Consider the following 14,448-nt stretch of genomic DNA (forward strand, 5'->3'; position numbering starts at 1 on the left):
GCGATGGTGTTCTGCAGCTTTTGCCAGGGTTAGCTCGGTGAAGCAAGTCGCCAAATCGAAAGGCAGTCGCTCTTTGGCGGCTGCGTTTTGGATGCATACCAACGTTGTCTGTCGTCATTTCGAGCACCCGTCTGTGATTGGTTTCCTCGGCCAAAAACAACATCCTTGCCAGAGGTTTTCGAACCGCTGGCAGACTCGGCGAGGTTCACCCAGGCTACGAGTCTTTTTTTACAAGACAGTAGAATGTTTTCTTTAATCCCGTCACTTCTAAGAACTGGATTATAGCGCGCAGTTTATTAATAGCTTAAAACATTCTTTCTTTTATAAATAGCTACATCGTCATATTCTGATTTGAATAAAAGTCACTCCATTATCTGGAGTAGAAAAAAAAAGGAGAGACGGAGGATTTGAGGAAGTAAAAGAGGAGGGAGATGAAGGAGAGAGAGAGAGAGAGAGAGGAGGTGGAGCAAAGCACCTTGGTGTGTGTGTGTGTGTGTGTGTGTGTGTGTGTGTGTGTTTACAGATGGTTATTTCCCTCAGTTGAACTCAGACTCCATGTGAACACAAAGCCTATGGACTCTGGATCTTTCACTCTTTATTCCACCTCTTCCCTCCCCTCCATCTGTCCCCCTCTCTAGTGTAGCACCACCTCCACCCGGATCTCCACCAGTCCTTCACCATGCTGCTCCTCTACAACTGTTTTCTTTCTCTCGTAGAATCGATCTATCGCCGCGGGGCCAGAAGATGGAGGAAGCTCTACCGAGTCAACGGACACCTCTTCCAGGCCAAGAGCTTTAACAGGGTGAGTGTCTTTCAGATCTCTCCAACAGTAGAAGAGCACAGCGGTGATGCCTGAGCCATGCTCCCCTCAATTCAGCTGAATCACTGGAAGACACAGGGCTTAGAATGATGAAATGATGGTGTAGATCTTCCCTTTGTTATAACGTTGAGTTTAGTGCATTTACACAATTATAAATGGATTATTTTTGAAATGTTAGAATGAAGACGTCTTGTTTTTGTGGGTGTCTTTGTGACCGTCTTTTATAAGTAATAGGAATACATGTCATCAGTCGTGACTCATGTACAGCATGGTTTACAGTGGATACAGAAGCTGTTAGTGCTTTCATTACATGGTTTCCTGGATTTGATGACATCATCGTTGTCTGATTGGCTTGTTTACTCAGACCATCAGTGAGTGTCATACTAGACTTAACTGAGTCGTGAAGATCATCTGAGATGTTGGCATTAATTCAAAGGGAACTGAGATCAAGATGTGAAACACATAGTGCTGTAAACGTCCTTTAGAGTAGATTAGATGTGTCAGTAAATTGGACGTTTTGACATGAAACTGTGTCCTCCTCGTGTGTGCATGGACCTTTCTCCGGGTTCTCTGGTTTCCACAAACATGCAGATTTGAGGATTAGGCAAATTGGACAAATTGACCGTAGGTGTGACAGTGACAGTGGATGGTTGTTGGTTCTATGTGTGACCCTATGATGGACTGGCGACCTGTCCAGGGTGTACCCCGCCTTTCACCCTATGTCAGCCAGGATTGGCACCAGCACCCCCCCAAGGCAGAACATATTCCCACCACAAACCTGAACCAGGGCAAGTGTTTTGTTCTGGGCCACATGTAGTGGTTAGCACTCTTGTCTTTGCAGCAAGAAACCCCAGGTCTTAACAAGGGCCTTTCTGCATGGAGTTTGCATGTTCTCCCCGTGTGGTGTGTGCATAGGTTTTCTCCAGGTTCTCTAGTTTCTCTAGTTTCTTCCCACTGTCCCACAAAAACATGCAGTATGGGGATTAGGTCAAATTGGACACTCTAAATTGACCGTAGGTGTGAGAGTGAATGGTTGCTTGTCTCTATGTGTGGCCCTGTGGTGGACTGGCGACCTGTCCAGGGTTTGTACCCTGTCTTGAATAACATGGCAGAAGCTGAGTAGGCGAGGGTTGACCATGTCATTATAAGCATTTATATTTTCAGACTCACTTGTGTGATTGAGCGGAAACTGAACACATGATGACACGTTCCCTTATTCTGAATAATAAAACTACCCATAACCAACCAGTGTTTTTCCATAGTTTGATTCCACATCTTTCTATTTTTATGTGAAGCAGACAGACAGACAGACAGACAGACAGACAGACAGACAGACAGTCAATCCAGTCTGTTGCAAACATGCTGCACTGACTCTCTCTCTGTACTGTGTGTGACAGGTAATCAAGTCACCGCTGTAGCTAAGATATCTGGATATGGATGAATAATTCATGGCGTCCTAGATATGGCATGATGTGTAGCTGTTGTCCACCACACACACACACACACACACACACACACACACACACACACACTGGTACCTGCGCGGACATGTGGGTTTTAATCGTCTCCCCTGCTGCACCTGCTCTCACCCCCACTCGTCTGAGGACTTTAAAGCGTTCTTATTCCAAGATGATGAACACTCTGAGGAGCAGATGAAGAACAAGCCTAATGCAGCTAATGTGTTTCCTCTGAGGGGGGAGAAGGAAGATCAGGTTCTCGTGGTGCTGCACCTTTATGTTGTGGGAATTAACTGTAAACCAGAGGATCATATCATGTTGTCGTATCACATTTTTCCCCTTCCCTTTGCTTTATGGTGTGACTTTTAAAATAAAAAGGTGCACATGTGGGATTCCTTTACTTACTGTAATCCTGTAGTTTAAAAAAACATCAGCATACACAGTGTGAACCTGAGACGCAGCATCGACGCCTCACAATATTAGATTGTGTCAGATTATTTCTGTCCTAACGCGAACCACTGCTGATGTAAGACAAGCTTTGGAGGCAATTATCATGGAGTTAGAGGGTGGAATAGAGGTTTCCTGGTTAGAGTGAAGTGTCTTCTGTAGTCTGCCGTAGTCTTGATGTCTATAATGCACTGACGTCTTACTGACTCAGCACTTTGCCCCCAGCATTAAGTCCACGTAAGATGAAGGTGTGGTCTTTAATACTGAGACAGATAGGTGCAGCACAGGCGCAGCAAACACCAGTGATCATAGCAGTTCATCTATAGAAACCACTCAGCACATTCATATGTTATTGTATGGCTGTGTACTGTACCCTCGCTCCTCCAGAAACATAATCATTTTACTTGTTTTTAACATTGAATTGACAATTATTTATTTTACTTAACATATCTCATTACAAAATGGAAGTATTTGTCCTGAAAATATGAAAGTGCAGTTGTAGATCATAGAAATGAAGGGGTTTCTTACAAAATTAGCTCTAATATCAGCACCAATATAATGAAATTATCGTTTAGTGAGGGTGTTTATGTTTATGTTTTACTGGATGAATCCTTTAAAACTGTGAAGCCTAACCCTCACGAGCAGAGAGGACGCCCCTTTGTTGATTCTACCCCAACACAAAAGTCCATTTTGATTATTTAAATGTATAATTGTTTGGAAAATACAGTCATGGTTGCATTGCGTTGTTCTAATGTGACATGTATATATATATATATATATAGTGTCAAAGTAACTTTATTTTACTCTTTATATTTCACTTTAAGTGTAATGTTAGCACGTTGATGAGTTGAATAGAACACAAATCCCTCTGTATATTTTGTTCTTTTCAGAATTGGTGGTAAATTTACACTTTTAGTGTTAGTTTTACACTGTAAAATTGACTGTGTACGTTACAGTAGAGTAAAAACATGGTAGTTGTTTGGTGATCAGTTTGTTATAACGAATTAAGAGAGTTAAAAGCTTGGTAATATCAGTATCAATATCAAGTGTGTGTGACATAATTATGTGCCTATATATATATATATATATCTATGTATATAGATATATATATATATATACATATATATATATTACCTGAATATTCCTTCAGGATTTACACACGATTACTAAGATTATCGTCATAGTACCACACTATTACCATTGTTATTACCAAGCTGGAAACTGTCTCATAAATAAGATAATATCACTATAATACTGCGTTCATATTGAACTGTACTGCACTGTAAAGTGTTAACATAGAAAAGTCTGACTGAAAAGATTTATGTCACCGAGGAAACACTCAGCATGAGTGACAGCTGTCAGGATGTGGAACAGTAGAGATTTCTAATGTTAATGTTATTCACTGTGAACACGTCAACACGCAGATGTTAGTATATATTATAAATTATATTATAAGTGCAGCAGCCTGACACAGAGCTGACAGAACAGCTGTAAACTACAGTTAAAGATTTTACTTCAGTAAAACTGTAAAATTTAGCTTTAAATCTACTGACGAAAGGAAGAAAGTGATGAAGTTCAGAGCGAGAATTCACAACTTCTTACACGGTAAGCAGTTGTTTTTCAGACTGTTGTAGTCATGCCACTTCTTCAGAGTCTGGTTGGCGTGCGACGTTGTACTCGGCATATAAATAAGCCAAGGAGAAGTAGGTCAGGTTTCTCCTCCCTTCTCTCACTCCATCGCTCTCTCTCTCCCTCTCCTCCCTCTGTTCTTGGTCCCGCTCCATCTCGTCTTGCTGTAGCTGCAGTGAATGCTGCTTTGTAGATTCCTCCCGTTAGACTTAATGGAGTCTGTTTAGCTCCCGTCTGCCACATGATGGAGCAGGACTCAGTGAGAACCTGCTGGCTCTTTGCCCTCCACCAGCTCTCCATCAGTGGGACGATGGACAGACACCAGCCTCTCAGGGTACAGGGTAGAACATCTAAACAAATAATGTCACGTACGTTGGTGAGAACCTTCTTTGTTGTTGTTTAAAATAACAAACAATTTACTAAGGTATCCTGTCTCGATGCTTTCCAGTCGTGTTTGTCTTTATACCCCTGCCATGACCCACCACCACCACCACCACCACCACAGTGATGGATATCTGTGTTAGACAGCAGCTTTTACCTTGAGGGTGCAGCGTTTGCACCGTTGGCCTATAAATCTTTATATAAATCATTATTTTTTCAGCTCAGTTTGAGTGAAGAACCAGCACAGGTTTACTTGTGTGTGTGTCAGGATTGTCATGATTACAGGTCCTTGAATTCGCCCTAAATCGACATGAATCAGTGAAAGTGCTTGAGTTTTGTGCTAAAGTTGATATTCAGGTAAATGTCTCCCTTGTTTGTTACGACGCCACCTACTGTTTCATGCGCCCTGCACTGCTTGATGTGCGTAGACACATGAAAACAAGTAGACTTAATAAGTTTGTGCTTCAGTCTACACCTTTTCAGTCTATAATAGACTTTTCATTTCATTTTATTTCCTTTATTTTCCATTTTATTGTTAAAGTATTGTTACAAAACCCTTATATACAGTATATGAACTAAACTAACATAAAAGTGATATATTCATCATCATCATGAGGCTTTTTTTAAACGTGTCCCACACTTTCCTGTCACCTGTAGAGTTGTTTTTCTTGCTGTTGCTGTGATTGGACCAAAACACATTCTGCCTGTTTCTAATCTCTGGTTTGGTTCAGTGGAGACACTGAGCGCCTCATTTTCTTGGGTTCCTGTTGTGTTCTCTCAGCACTAGAAGTTTCAAATCTCTTCCCTCAGAAAACCCATCAAATCCATCCAATTATCCAAACAAAGAAAAGGAGCATGATTATAGATACAGGGCAAATAAACAAGCCGACGAAAGGATTTACGGATCAGCGTGATACAGTTGAAATTGTGACGCCACTCCTCGCGTTGTCAAGCGACAATTATCAGAAGTTTCAAGTTTAAATCATCACGAGTGCGGTCGCTGCGCCTCTGCTGTGCTTGTCGAGCTAATCGTGTGGAAAAGTCGAAGTTTAAAGTTATAGTCAGTCAGACTTTATTTTGATTTTGTCTTTACCAGCGTTGGTGGGGGGGTAAAGTGGGGTAAAGCGGGGTAAAGCTGCGTGTGACTGGTTGTCTTCTGAGCCAGAGAATAAAAAGCGTGACGAACAGCACTCCCTGGTGTTTTCAAGCCCCGTCTGAATCCTGGCACAGTGATCGCGTCTTCGTCAACACTGGTGATTATTCTGGGATTGTGTTTGCAGTGAAGGGAAAAGGCAAACGCAGAATGAGGCAAGAGTGTTGGATTCTTTTCTAAATGTACAGTCAGATTAGAAAAGACTGAGGGATGCCTTTGAAGTCTTGGTGACACATTTCCATGGCAACCGAGCACAGATTGGGACTCTTTGTTCTTCACACTGTCAGCATGTACAGCCTGTAAATGAATGTTGTCCACACACTGCATGTTAAATCTGTAGCCTCCAGTGAAACATTGAAGTGTCAGATTAAACGATGTCCGGGGAAGCTAAGCTGCAAACAAAGCTTTCTTTGGTACTAATTCAGCCATGTAAGAATGAAGCTAAAACAAACCAAACATAAAGAAGCAGTCAAACAACAAACTCTCTGGAGAGCAGGATATTAAACAGTCTCTACTCTACTCTACTCTACTCTACTCTACTCTACATTTACTCTAATCTACTCTACTCTACTCTACATTTACTCTGCTCTACTCTACTCTACATTTACTCTACTCTACTCTACTCTACTCTACTCTACTCTACTCTACTCTACTCTACTCTACATTTACTCTACTCTACTCTACTCTACATTTACTCTACTCTACTCTACTCTACTCTACTCTACTCTACTCTACTCTACTCTACTCTACTCTACATTTACTCTACTCTACTCTACTCTACATTTACTCTACTCTACTCTACATTTACTCTACTCTACTCTACTCTACTCTACATTTACTCTACTCTACTCTACATTTACTCTACTCTACTCTACTCTACATTTACTCTACTCTACTCTACTCTACTCTACATTTACTCTACTCTACTCTACATTTACTCTACTCTACTCTACTCTACATTTACTCTACTCTACTCTACTCTACTCTACATTTACTCTACTCTACTCTACATTTACTCTACTCTACTCTACTCTACATTTACTCTACTCTACTCTACATTTACTCTACTCTACTCTACTCTACATTTACTCTACTCTACTCTACTCTACTCTACTCTACTCTACATTTACTCTACTCTACTCTACTCTACTCTACATTTACTCTACTCTACATTTACTCTACTCTACTCTACGCTACATTTACTCTACTCTACTCTACTCTACATTTACTCTACTCTACATTTACTCTACTCTACTCTACTCTACTCTACTCTACATTTACTCTACTCTACTCTACTCTACATTTACTCTACTCTACTCTACATTTACTCTACTCTACTCTACTCTACATTTACTCTACTCTACTCTACTCTACGCTACATTTACTCTACTCTACTCTACTCTACATTTACTCTACTCTACTCTACATTTACTCTACTCTACTCTACATTTACTCTACTCTACTCTACATTTACTCTACTCTACATTTACTCTACTATGGGGTGTCATTTGCTCACGCTGAAAATAACAGCAACATTTTGTCACATTTAGCTTCAAACAATGTTTAAAAAACTAAAAAAAAAATGTTTATGAATTTTTGAGGGTCACTTGTTGCACATTTACAACAATATTTGTCAACTTAGAGACATTTTAAATAGCTAAATCTAAATATTAAATGTTACACCTAAATGTTAAATGTTACATCTAAATGTTAAATATAAATCTAAATGTTAAATCTAAATATTAAATCTAAATCTAAATGTTAAATTTAAATCTAAATCAAAATGTTAAATCTAAATGTTAAATCTAAATATTAAATCTAAATCTAAATCTAAATATTAAATCTAAATCTAAATGTTAAATCTAAATCTAAATCTAAATGTTAAATCTTAATCTAAATTTAAATGCTAAATCTAAATGTTAAATCTAAATGTTTCGGGTGAAACTAAATATTTATTGATAATAACTACCTAAAATAATAAATACGTTTGGAGAAACTGTATTTGAAGAGTACTTTGAGTTTTTAGTGTCAGGGTTCAGGACTTATGAGCTGTAGCCACTATAGCTGATGTTCTCAGCTGACGCCAATTCATTGGACATTTTCGCAGAGCGACCGTGGCCGACAGTACCGTACTTGGTCGGTGGCGGGCGGGGATAGGCTCTTGCTGGCTTTTATGCAAGCGAACATGACAGATACACCTACTCTGCTCTTCTCTACTCTGCTCTACTCTGCTCTACTCTACTCTACTCTACTCCACTCTACTCTACTCTACTCTACTCTACTCTATTATACTCTACTCTACTCTACTCTACTCTACTCTACTCTATTCTACTCTACTCTACTCTACTCTACTCTACTCTACTCTATTATACTCTACTCTACTCTACTCTACTCTATTATACTCTACTCTACTCTACTCTACTCTATTATACTCTACTCTACTCTACTCTACTCTACTCTACTCTATTATACTCTACTCTACTCTATTATACTCTACTCTACTCTACTCTACTCTACTCTACTCTACTCTACTCTACTCTACTCTACACTACTCGATGCACAATCCAATTGTACAATACCCAGACAGGGACAGGAGAAGTTTTTCCATGTGAGAATGCAAACACAATGTGTAAATGACCTGATGTTTGTCCTTCACGTCCTGACACTGTACTGTACATTTGTCATTGCTCATGAATCTTCACTCAGTGAAAATATGATTCTGTGTGTGTGTGTGTGTGTCCTGTTGTTACCTTACAGAAAGCCTACTGTGGCCACTGTAGTGAAAGGATATGGGGGCTGGGCAGGCAGGGCTACAAGTGTATCAACTGCAAACTGCTGGTCCATAAGCGCTGTCACAGACTCATCCCTCAGACCTGCCAAAAGCTTATGGTGAGTATTTCATCTTCATCATTTTTCTTCATGAGCCAGTGCAGTCCTTCAGCATTCAGGCAAACCCTGAAATCCAGCTGCTGTGTTATCAGCATGTATGAAGATGATGTTACTCCCTCAGCAGGAAAGAGCATCAAATCCTCACCAAGTGTGACATCACGTTGTATCACACACACTAGAAGACAAGCTTTGTTTTCAGCCATATAGTTTTCTGTCTAATCTAAAACATGCACACACTACACATTTTGAAAATAGTGACACATCACACACTTGCACCGTTTATAAGAAATAGTGTTCCAGAGGGAGAAGGTCATAAAGGAGGATGTGCTGATCATGGTTCAAGACCAGATCCCTCCCCTGATTCTCACCTTTGACCAAACACAAAGAGACACAGAGTCCAGTGTTCAAGCTCAACTTTGTAGATCTTTCTTTGGACATTTCCTGTTTGTTTTTGTGGACTTCTACGTCTGCAGCTTATCTTCTTTTACTTTCTTCTCATTCTATTAAAATGAGACAAAAAGAGCAGCAAACCAAACCATGCAATCAGTTCATTTGACTACAAAGACCTAAACGTCAGCACTGACTAGAAAATCAATGTCGTCAGTAGAAAACCTGCTCTGCCATTGGCTGCTGGCTGTGAGCAGTATCTTCACAGATTGATAAGTGACTTTGCAGATCAATACGTGAAGTGACTTATTCCCTTTTCTTTTTTACCTCCATATGATCACAAGTTCTCCCAGAGCAACAACACTTCAGCTGAGATCATCTTCCCTCAGTCCACACTAACATGTTTCACCTCAAACTCCGGTGTGACTGTTGTGGAGGATATTTCGTTGGACGCGTATTCGAATGTTTCTCCATGAGTTTCTTTACTTCCTTGCTCAGGATCCAGTCATGCCATCACAGGAGCCCCCGTCAGACGACAAGAGTGAAGAAGTGGACCTTCCACCGGACGACACCGAGGACCCCGACGAGAGTAAGTCACTGAAAGCTTCTCCTCTCCGTCCTCTTCATAATAATGAAGTAGACTTCAGCCATTCATCACGGTCAAAACGATGTACCATCAAAGTAGAGCTGCGATGATTATTTGATTAATCAGTTAATCAGTTAGTGTGCTTTCTGATTGTTCAGCTTCTGAAACCGTTGAGACTGAATAATTTGGGTTTGTGGACAAAACAAGACGAGGTTTGAGAAACACTGATCAACATTTTCTAACATGAAGATTATAAAGACCAAAAACGAGTGTCCGATTCATCAAGAAAATGATATTGATTGATCGATGATGAAAATAAACGTTAGTTGCAGCCCTAATCTAAAGATTAGCTTGACATCTTGAAACCAACCGTTTATTGAGTGATATCTAAAGGACTCATCCTTGAATTGGGACATGAGGACAGCAGTGAGGACACTAAGATAGATCCTTGCTCTCTGAGGATTAGGAGGGTTAGGAAAGGTTACTGATAGTTAATTGATTTATAATTGATCAGCTGAACGAGATATTTGTTTTGATGCAAGTCTGAAGCAGTCGAACAGTATTTCTGGAGGAAGCTCGCGTACCTCTGCTGGTACACACACCACAGTTTGAGAACCATGGCTGTAATTGATTTTACACATTGACATTTGGATACAACCCATAAAGGCCTAACTTAACTATGATTTTAAGTATTTTATTTAAAGTCAGTCTTGACTTTATGGATCATACATACAATTGTTATATGTTATATTATTATATACTATTATTGCTTATTGAATCCGTCTATATGTAGAGTATATCGATCCGAGTTGATGCATCATTACACAACAAATCTCCATATCATGCCCTTTTTCTGTCATTTAGTGACACTAGTGTCTGCAACTGTTATTGACTGTCTCCATGACAACAAGGTCAAAGAGAAAAATGAAACCTGGGCCCTGACGTTTACATTTTGCTCTCCATTGAATCCACAGTCTGCACAGTCAAATTCATATTTAGTCATATTTATAGTAACGGCACCAAAAGCCTCCACACTTTTAAATGAACCTGAGTTCTTAAGTTAAACCAAAACCCCTCATTCACTTGTGTGACTTATGTAAGTCAAACTCCAACCACATGACTGCTCTCTGATGGGATCCCTTACAAACACACTTTTTAATCCTATTATGAGGAGACTGCGGCCTGATGTGTTGGACTGTTAGAGGACGGCCCCTGATATGAGATGCTCTGGGACCCCCTGTGGATTGACCTAGTTTGGTTTTCCGTGACATTATTCTGTGTATTCTACCTCCCTCTACTGGCCAGAAAATAGATTGAAAGTGCATTAACTGGCTCTAATTCAGTCTCTCTGTCTGTTGTTGTTGTTGTTGTTGTTGTTGTTGCAGTACCCTTTTTGCCACACAACTGTACAGAGGACAAAACAGAGGATGCAGATTCAGAGGTGAGGAGGAAGCTCTTTGTCACTATTAGGGATTTATTAGGATATATTAACAGTGTATTTCAAGAAAAACTTGACAATATACAACTTTCTTAATTTGAGAGTCATTTTGGAGACAACCTGTTGCTAACTAGTGGTCAGAGCCTTAAGTACAACACAAAGCCACCGTCAGGAACATTTGCTTCACCATATTGTTTGCTCTCTCTGAACAATGTTTTCATCTCATATTCCATATTATTATATTATATTATATTATATTATATTATATTATATTATATTATATTATATTATATTATATTATATTTTATTATATTATATCATATTATATTATATTGTATTATATTATAATATGTTATATGTTATTATATTATATTATATTATACTATATTATAATATATTGTATTATATTATATTATATTATATTATATTATATTATATTATATTATATTATATTATATTATATTATATTATATTATATTATATTATATTATATTATATTATATTATATTATATTATGTTATATTATTTTATATTATATTATATTATATTATGTTATATTATACATGTCTGAGTTGCATTGACACACTCTTCTGCCCCCTGCAGGACATCAAAGGAGTTGTGGACGGCATCGACGGCATCAAGTTGTCCCAGGGTCTGTCTCTGGGACTGAGCGACTTCGACTTGATCCGGGTGATCGGGCGCGGCAGCTACGCCAAGGTCCTGCTGGTTCGGCTAAAGAAGAACGAGCAGATGTTTGCGATGAAGGTGGTGAAGAAGGAGCTGGTCCACGATGACGAGGTGAGACACTCGAGTGAGAGCGACGGTGTGAAACAGGGACATGATTCAGACTGATGATGGTTATTTATGGTACAGATGATGTTATGTGCTTAACAAATGAAGCATAAAAATGCCCCAAATATAACTATACTAACTATACTACTAACTACTTACTATATAACATCAAATTTCTTGAATGTGAAAAACAATCGACCTTCTATGGAGACACTTTATCTCACATAGTGGTGACTATGTGAGATAAAGAGTTTAAAATTAGAAAAGGTGGAATCTGGACACAGCTGTTCGGTAATATTGAGATACAAGAGCACAGAGTTGATTTAACGCCTCTGTTCATTTATTTATTGCATGGAGCAGGGGTGTCAAACTCAAATGACCTGGGGGGCAAATGAGCATCTAGTCTGAAGTCTCAAGAGGGGGCCGGTCTCGAGAAAAAATTGGGGAAAAAACAACTTTTTTTTTTTATTAGCTTAAAATATTCCATCGTGATGTTGCAATAAAGATATTTGTGATGATATTTCACAGAATTCCAAAGTAAAAGTGTTTGTTTTTAATATGGAATGATGGAAATACTTCAGAATAATAACATAATTAGGTCATGGGCCATGTTTTCATGGCAGTATAACATGTTATTGTGGTGAGCCACCTGTAATCGATTGGGGGGCCTGATTTGTCCCACGGGCCACCAGTTTGACACTTCATAGAGCTATAAACATTGTTGACGTTAGTGGATGATTCACTCTTGTGGATAAATTGTGCCAACTTACTCGAATACAATTTCCCAAATCCACTTTTTAAAGATGGAACGTGATCGTGACTCTAATCACCATCATAAATCATGACAAGAGCAAATTTACAGCCAAATCAGTAAAAACCTAATATTATTTTGATTTGGTAAACAAATCATGTCCAAGAGATGTTTGGTAAATGAATGAATTAAGGTCATTTTAGGTATGTTATTTAAAACATAGGAACATAAATGGTAACTAAAAGGTTGGCAACTTTGTTTGGAGACCCAAAACAAAATCCGCCGCATCCCAGTTGTGACGTCATGATCTACGATCATCCTTTTCCCCGCTCCAGCATCACTGCTGCGGTGACGATCACTCTGTTTAGGATCTGTGGTTTGTGCTGCTGATGTCAGATGACATGATGATGATGATGATGATACAGTGGAGAACACAACAGGCTCCAGGACAGATGAAACAGGGAAACCGCTGTTCTTAAGAGTTTCAAACACTGTCTCCACATGTTCTTAGATTACACACAGGTTATTTAATGACTTTGACGTTGTATTTGCAAATGTGAATCTGTCACTGATGATGTGGCCAGAGTGCAGAGCACAGGGAGATGGAGGAAATAGAACAATGAAGGACGTACGGGGGGGGGGGGGGGGGTTGGGACGCAGGAGTGAAAAGAGTGAAAAATACTGAGTCAGGAGCTTCTGAATGAGGAATGAGGGTTTTTTTTTAAAAAAAAGAAAAAAGAAGTGGGGGTGGATTTGATTCAGACGTGGCACAGGGCTTATGAATTGGAGGAAAAAGGTTTAGGAGGAAGCAAGAATAAGTGAGTGGGTGACTCACAGGAGATGCTCAAATCTGCCTCCAGTGTCTTTTTTTTGCTGTGATGAGCCGCCAGATGCACACGATGTGAAGTGCGTAATGCTGTTATACTGTAGCAGCAAAGACACGGGCGTATATACGCACATATTATATCCACATGTATTATTTATCATTAATGTAAATGTCGCTGACTGCTGTTTCCGTCTTCAGAAACATTTTATCCCACTTTATTTTACTTTTCTGCAAACCTGTGAAGAAAAATGTTTAAACGTTAAAAGTTTTGGCAAATATTTGTTTCTCTTTTTAACATAAAAACGTCTTCACAGATACAATAAAAACAACACTCAAAGTAAACGGTGCATAATATACTTTACACATAATTATTACACACATCCCAAACTCATCATGAAGACTAAAATATAAAAATGTTAAAACAATATTGATCATAAAAACATCTGTAGGGCCTCAGGCAGTGTTATTTAAAAGTCTGATTAAGTTTGGCAGCAATTATTACTTTTATGAATACATTAATCAATGTAAAATCAACAGTTTAGTTAAAAGTGGAATAAGAGTGTTTTTATCAGGGATGAGCCAATCAATGCAATATTCAGGTGGTTTCAGTCCAATGCTGCTTAAAAAAAACCCACATCTTAAAATCCAATATAATCCAAAAATATCCATAAATATAACATAAATGCCTCATTAAGCAAGTTTTAAAGAGCATGTTAATGTGAGAAATGTAAACGTATGTTTCTCTGCAGTGATCATAGAAGCTACGTGGACTTATTGTAAGATATTTGTAGATACTCAAGACTGTGATATTGGTATCAATAGCAGAAATTCCAAGTTTGCATAAGAAACATAAAGAAATATTCTGCCATGTTTCATTTTTCTAAAGCTATTC

General features: G+C 38.8%; 1 protein-coding gene across 3 annotated transcripts in view; it reads left to right on the top strand.

The window, feature by feature from the left end:
- Positions 1 to 14,448, top strand: part of prkcz (protein kinase C, zeta) — a 125,177-nt gene that overhangs the window by 77,909 nt on the left and 32,820 nt on the right. For all 3 annotated transcript variants that reach the window (XM_058642143.1, XM_058642146.1, XM_058642145.1), the window contains 5 exons: positions 717 to 802; positions 8,645 to 8,776; positions 9,662 to 9,752; positions 11,135 to 11,190; positions 11,791 to 11,985. In XM_058642143.1, coding sequence (XP_058498126.1) covers positions 717 to 802; positions 8,645 to 8,776; positions 9,662 to 9,752; positions 11,135 to 11,190; positions 11,791 to 11,985 — 560 coding nt within the window. The remainder of the gene's footprint in view (positions 1 to 716; positions 803 to 8,644; positions 8,777 to 9,661; positions 9,753 to 11,134; positions 11,191 to 11,790; positions 11,986 to 14,448) is intronic.

Source organism: Solea solea, chromosome 11, assembly GCF_958295425.1.
Source record: "Solea solea chromosome 11, fSolSol10.1, whole genome shotgun sequence".
NCBI lineage: Eukaryota > Metazoa > Chordata > Actinopteri > Pleuronectiformes > Soleidae > Solea > Solea solea.